Source organism: Cynara cardunculus (assembly GCF_001531365.2).
Source record: "Cynara cardunculus var. scolymus isolate 2C chromosome LG 15, CcrdV1, whole genome shotgun sequence".
Lineage (NCBI taxonomy): Eukaryota > Viridiplantae > Streptophyta > Magnoliopsida > Asterales > Asteraceae > Cynara > Cynara cardunculus.
Window position 1 is genome coordinate 15,899,013 of NC_037542.1, and position 7,068 is coordinate 15,906,080.

At 26.8% G+C, this 7,068-nt stretch overlaps 1 protein-coding gene across 1 annotated transcript; it reads left to right on the forward strand.

The window, feature by feature from the left end:
• Positions 1–1,498: 1,498 nt before the first annotated feature.
• Positions 1,499–3,614, forward strand: LOC112527374 (protein ODORANT1-like). The gene is made up of 2 exons (XM_025137983.1): positions 1,499–1,761; positions 3,014–3,614. Exons 1-2 carry the CDS (start codon positions 1,499–1,501, stop codon positions 3,537–3,539), a joined length of 789 nt encoding a protein of 262 aa, XP_024993751.1. The 3' UTR covers positions 3,540–3,614.
• Positions 3,615–7,068: the final 3,454 nt, after the last annotated feature.

Genomic DNA, 7,068 nt, shown 5'->3' on the forward strand with positions numbered 1-7,068 from the left:
TTTTTCTTTTCTTTACGCGTAAACTCCCTAATTTTTGCATAAAATTCCATTTTTATTTTTGTTTTTATTTTTTCCCTGAAAATAAATTTCACGCAAAAAAATCTTTTTTTATGTATAGTTTTTTTTTATATAAACTTTGACTATAAAATGATTAAAAAATAAAAATCCTTTTATAAAATAATTTTTTAAATTTGCCACTTCTTCAAATATGTAAAAGTTAAAGGTACCTTAAAAGGACATGCCCAATTCTCCCTCATGACACCATCTAGCGAAAATTTTGAAAAATAGATAAAACAATTATATATATGCATACACATATATATATATATATATATATATAGAGAGAGAGAGAGAGAGAGATAGATTGGTTATTATACAACCTTTGATATTTGAGCAACCAATACAACCCAACCTCAATCGTCCATTTCATTTGATTAATATGTGATTTCATAGAAGTTTTGATTGTTTCATAATATAAAGTATTGATCATAATTAATGAACCATATTTATCTTTCATAAATATTCAAATCATAATAAATGAACTATCATCATTTTCATAAAAATCTTCATTTATTGGGTTGTATTGGTTGTACAAATACGATGTGTTGTATTTGAAACAAACTCTCTCTCTCTCTCTCTCTCTCTCTATATATATATATATATATATATGTCTAATCATTTAGTTTATGAGATCCTTGAAAATTCTTATCTTAAGGTCTTGTTTTACATAATCTTTTTTCATCTAAGTTGTTTCACAATGTGTTTATCTCATATGTATTCAGTTAAACAAAGTGAATTTTTTTACATATATTTTTTGTTTCAGAAACATGTAAAAAAAGTTCACATTGTGAATCGAGTACACGTGAAACATTCACATTGTGAAATCAATACATTAAATTTTAACTATAAATGAAAAAAAAAATCATATGAAATATCACATAATGCATTAGTTGTCTTAAGATTATCACAATTTCATAAATTTTTAAAATAAAATATCTATATAATAACATACTATAAATCACATGCATGTTTATCATTTATTTAAATATAATTATATCAGTTATATTAATTTAGTCAAATTGTAATAATATAGGTTAATATTCCATGAAGGTGATAAATCAAGTATTCTTAATCAAAAATAAAAGTTGCATGTCACTCTATTTTGGTGGCAGAAAGAATCCATAATTGTTTTAAAAAAATAAAAGCCGTTGAATTTAAAAAACGCAAATATTTAAGGAAAAAAACACAAGTATTTTATGTTGCAATAATATATATAACGCGGGACCCGGCCCTTATCTTTCAAATTCAATTCCTCTTTACATCAACTTTTTACCATCCGAAACGGGTTGCGGTTCACCCGTATCTTTCATCTATGAACGGTGGGACCACTCTCTTTCTCTCTGTAATGTGTATGTATATGTATATATATAATTGTTGGTTGGTGTGGTAGTAAAGTTGGTTAAGAGGGGTTTATTAACAACTGGTGGTGTTGGTGGTAATGGGTAGACAACCGTGCTGCGATAAAGTAGGAGTGAAGAAAGGGCCGTGGACGGCGGAGGAAGACAAGAAACTGATCAAGTTTATGTTGAGCAAGGGGCCATGTTGTTGGCGAACCCTCCCTAAGTTGGCAGGTCTCCGCCGCTGTGGCAAGAGTTGCCGACTTCGCTGGACCAACTACCTCCGCCCAGACTTGAAACGCGGCCTACTCACTCAACCGGAGGAACAACTTGTGATTGACCTCCATGCCCGTCTCGGTAATCGGTACGCATCTTCTTACTCTTCTTTTATATATATATATGGTTAGATTCATGTGAAATCAGCATGTTTTCGTAAGACCCGTAATAAAATCATTTTTTACAATTTAAACTTTACAGTAAAACGCTATAAAAAAACCTAACCTTCACACCAAAACACTGTGGAAGGTTAAATAAAAAAAGCTGAACCTTCATAACAGCGTTTTACTGTGAATTTCAAGTGTAAAAAGGTGATTTCACACAATCCTGTATGTATATATATAATTTTTTAAAGGTTTATAAGATGATTCCCCATTTGGTAATATCATGATTTCAATCTTTTTCCAATTATAGATTAACACACGAGAAGAAATTAAAAAAGATGGTGCTTTTCAAAAGACCCATGAGAATTTTTATTATTTTGATAATTCAGTTGATAGTAATAAAAATAAAAACTTCTTGAACAAAAAACACAGGGTCGTATATCACGGGAATTTGTAGGTTCTAATTATATAATGCAAATAACAAATACAAATAGTTTTTAAATTCGATGTTATAACTACGTGTAAACTTTGTTTATGATAATTTAAATGTTTTAAGCTTCAAACTTAATACGGTTGCACCTTTCATGAACCTAATTTTTTAAACATTTGATGAAAGAATAATATAATAGCACGTGTCATCTATACCACCAAAGTAGGTCCGTCCCTGTATTTAACTAGTATTGATCATATATATTAATAAAAAGAAGTTCGCAGTAAAAGTCGTGATGTACGCATAAAAAATGCTTCTCCTTAGAGAACTCTTAAGCATGATGTCAGGTGTTGGAAATAGAAGAATCTTACAAAAATTTATAAAAATGTCATTATTTTGAGACATATATATATATATATATAGGTTGGATCGGGTTCCGATTAAAAGAGAAGTTATGATGAGAAATGTAATAAAAGATCATACACTTTGACTAATCTTAATTGATATCAACACTAATTAATAAGGTGTACTGAAATACACTAAATTAATTCCTTTTCTAAAGAACAATTCAAAGATGAGCATGAGATTAAACGTGATAGTTAAGGGTTCAACTCTCTTCTTACACTTCTCATCATAATTTCTCTTCTGAAACGATACTTTAGCACATATATAATATTCATGCAATACTGCAGGTAACATGTATTGTTTGAACTGAGATTACATTAGCTTTATTAGTTTTGTTTTGTTTCTGGGAGCTTATAATATGCATATGAAAGTAACGAGATGCAATTAATATACATATATAGGTGGTCAAAGATCGCATCACATTTACCAGGCCGAACTGATAACGAGATAAAAAATCACTGGAATACACACATCAAGAAAAAACTTATAAAAATGGGACTCGATCCGGTGACCCACGAGCCTCTTCAGAATGAAACTAATCAGTCATCATCTTCAACTAAAGAACAATCTCCATCTCCATCTGAAATTAGCAACAGTCCTACCGAAAGCACGAATAAATCTGGAATCTCAAAGGAGACCTGCTCACAAATATCTGAAAACAGTATGAAACCTTTGTTCGAAAGCCTTTGTGACGATGAAAACTTCCTAAGTTATCTGTTAGGCGACAATGAACCCGATTCTCTAGTCGATCCACTGTCGAACTCCAAGAACGATAACTGTAGGGAGATGTTTGCATCATGGGATGAATGTGCAACATGGCTAATGGATTGTCAAGATTTTGGAGTTGAAGATTTTGGGTTGGATTTTCTTAACGAAATTGAGATGATCAGTTTCTCAAATGCATCAGACAACCACAGAGATCCATGAAGAATTATATAATTACATAATAACTAATTGTTTCATATATGAATCTTATTACACACCCATGAAATTAAACTTATTTCATGTGTAGATCTCTAATAAGTACATATGTGTGTATATATATATATATATATCTTGAAAGCAATTAAGATTGGAGTACTGTTGTCATAATCTTGTCTGCGAGACATAACAAAGATCAAAACTCTTACTTGATAAGTGTTTTGCGGTAAAAATTGTTTGTGAGTTTGCAGCTAAACGCTAACCACTTGTGAAATCTAACTTTATGTAATATATATATATATATATATAGAGAGAGAGAGAGAGGGGGGTTGGTTATTATACAACCCTTGACGTTTGTGCAACCAATACAACCCAATCTCAACCATTCATTTTATTTAATTAATATGTGATTTCATAGAGGTTTTGATTATTTTCTAATATAAAGTATTGATCATAATTAATAAATCATATTCATCTTCCATAAATATTCAAATTATAATAAATGAACTCTCATTATTTCTATAAATATATCAATTTATTRGGTTGCATTGGTTGTACAAATGCGACGGGTTGTATTTGAAACAATCTCCCTCTTTCTATATATATATTCATGTGTAGACGATATAACATCGATACGATACTCCGTCATTTTCCAGTTAACTTAGAAAATATTTTAAGAAAAGTATGGACAAAGCAATCCAAAAGTCATATAATAAATCATTTATCATTAATTACAATTTCTATTTCCATTTTGTATATAATTACGTGTACTTGTTTTAGGTTATGCTTAATTATTCATAAAGAATTAATGATTTGATGGTTTAACTGTTCATATCGTTAATTTCAATACACTACTAGCTTACTATAACAAAATTTGGTTTATAGAAAAAAAATGTATGAGTGTTATAATACATTATTTTATAGAATTTAAGTTTGTAAGATCAAACATTTTTATTTTATATTTTAAAGTGTTGTAATAAGTTTAAATGATGTTTTTAACGTCTTAATAAGTTTTTAAAAACACTTTTAAAACTAAAATATGTCTTGTGAAACAAGTATGTTATAAAAAGAAGTGTCATATAAAAAGACTAATATGACATTTTATTTCAAAAGTGTCCTAGATATCTTAATAAAACGCAAAACATTGTATACAATATTTTCAGATAGAAAACACAAAATGTTTAATCTTATAAATTAACAGATAATCTAGTTGATACGTGATAAGCTATTGATATATAAGCTAACTGATAACTAATAGCTAACTGATGAATAAATTATGTTTGTCAAAAAATAACTTACGAACATGTAAAATGATTAAAAAATGCGTCTTCAAAAAAAGTCAATTAAAAATATTTGATAATATGATTCAAATAAAATTTTCTAATAATAAAGTTAAATAAGTTTCTAATAATATAATATGTTAATTAATACAAACGAGATAGTAAAAAAAATTAAATAATATAATATGTTATTTGAAATAATTTAAAATCAATTATTATAGAGTGAATTACACTAGTGGTCTTTATGGTTTCCCAAATTTTGGATTTGTTATCTAAACAAACTATCTATACTAGTGGTCTCTAACTTTTCATTTTCTTATAGTTATGATCCTTCCACTTAACAATACTAGTTATCAACAATTGTGAAGGATTCATTGGTCTTTAAACAACTTTAGGGACCAAAAATGCAATTTGCTATAATATATAATATAATTCATTTTTTTATTAAAAAAATATTTTATATATTCATTTATAAATCATATATCTTAAATAAAGTACATATTAAATAAAAATCTTTATATTTATTAAAAAAATATAGACTTCACAAAAAAATAGGGTTAAAAAATTTCATGTTTAGAAAAAAAAAATCGAAATAAATTGACATATCTTTTGAGTTAAGAATTAAAATATGCGAGCAAAAAATATTAAAAGTTAAGCTCGGTTAACTGATATTATTAATATATAGTCAAACTACGATAATTACAATAACAACAAAATAGAAATTATAAATTAAGCTTAGAAAAACAGTAATTATTTAAACAATTAAGAAAAACTATCACTACAACATAATTAGGTTTATATGACATCAAAAAAATTAACCGTTTGAATAGATCACTTTATAAGACTTATTATAGAAACAAAAATAAAGCGTACTATTTAAATACATTGCAATAAGTTTATAAAATGTTTTTGGATGTACTAACAAGTTTTTAGAATACTTATAATACAAAGCGTCGTATTAACTCTATTTAAAAAAATTCTATAAAACAAACATCCTATAAAAAGATGGATTTTTATGACGATTAATTTGTATTTATTTATTTATATAGAGGGTGGTTCAAACGAGAACAATAACTATTTAAGAAAATAAGAAAGATGTCGTTAATATATGTTTTTGTGTGTGTGTGTGTATATATATATATATATTTATTTATTTATTTATTTATTTATTTATATAGGGACACATTTAAACGAGAACGCTAGCTATTTAAGAAAAAAAATGTCGTAAATGTACAAAATCATATATGATTCACGTAAAAAATCATACATGATGCATATATATATATATATATATATATATTCACCAAACAAAATCATACAAGTACAAAAATCGTTCGTTTCCATTTTTTGACATTAATATAAAATTATATTTGATTTTGTACATTAACAACATTTTTATTGTTTCTTTTAAATAGTTAGCATTCTAATCAATACATATAATTTTGTAATAAATTGATAACATATCATATTATATACATGATTCTAAAAAATTTAAGCACGTTAAATTCTTAGTGAATAGACAAAGTCAAAGGTTGAGTGATTAAAGCTATGGTACATAAACGGAGCGGTCCAACAAGCATCATTCATAAACCAGTCAATTTTTCATCATATAATATTGTAATATATATATATATATATATATATATATATATATATATATAAGGGTTCAAACGAGAACCCCTGTGATTTACGAAAACGCGAGAACAACTCAATAACCACATATTGTGATAAAAAATAAAATTAAAAGATTTTTAAAATTAAAATTAAAATTTTAAAAAGATTCAAAAAAATTTAAAATTAAAAGGATAATAATGAAAATGATATATTATATAGAAAACGGTTAGAATCTTTTAAACTTATCATTAAATWATTTTTATTTTATTTTAATTAACTATGTTTATCTTCACGTTTCCACGTCTTCTTCTCCTTCATTCATGCTTCTCCTTCATTCAAGCGTATTTTCTTTCTCGTTCAACATAATCTTCATGTGATAGTGATATCATATGATTATCACACCCATATCACACCAAATTGGTAGTCGATTTTTTAAGTTAACTCTAGCCGAACGAAATCCTTGTGATAATTGTGTAATAATCACATGATTATCACACCCAAATCATACCAAATCGTTTTGGTTGATAAGTTAAATTTTTGGTGTAATCATGTGATAATCATCATTATACATCACTTGGTTTATCGTTTTGGTTGATAAGTTAAAATTTTGGTGTAATCATGTGATATGAGTGTGATAATCA

Bases quoted from the DNA above. Each gene is read 5' to 3' on its own strand.
- LOC112527374 (XM_025137983.1), top strand. From the start codon at position 1,499: ATGGGTAGACAACCGTGCTGCGATAAAGTAGGAGTGAAGAAAGGGCCG. The intron at 1,762-3,013 runs GTACGCATCTTC...ATACATATATAG, and splicing joins CATGCCCGTCTCGGTAATCG to GTGGTCAAAGATCGCATCAC.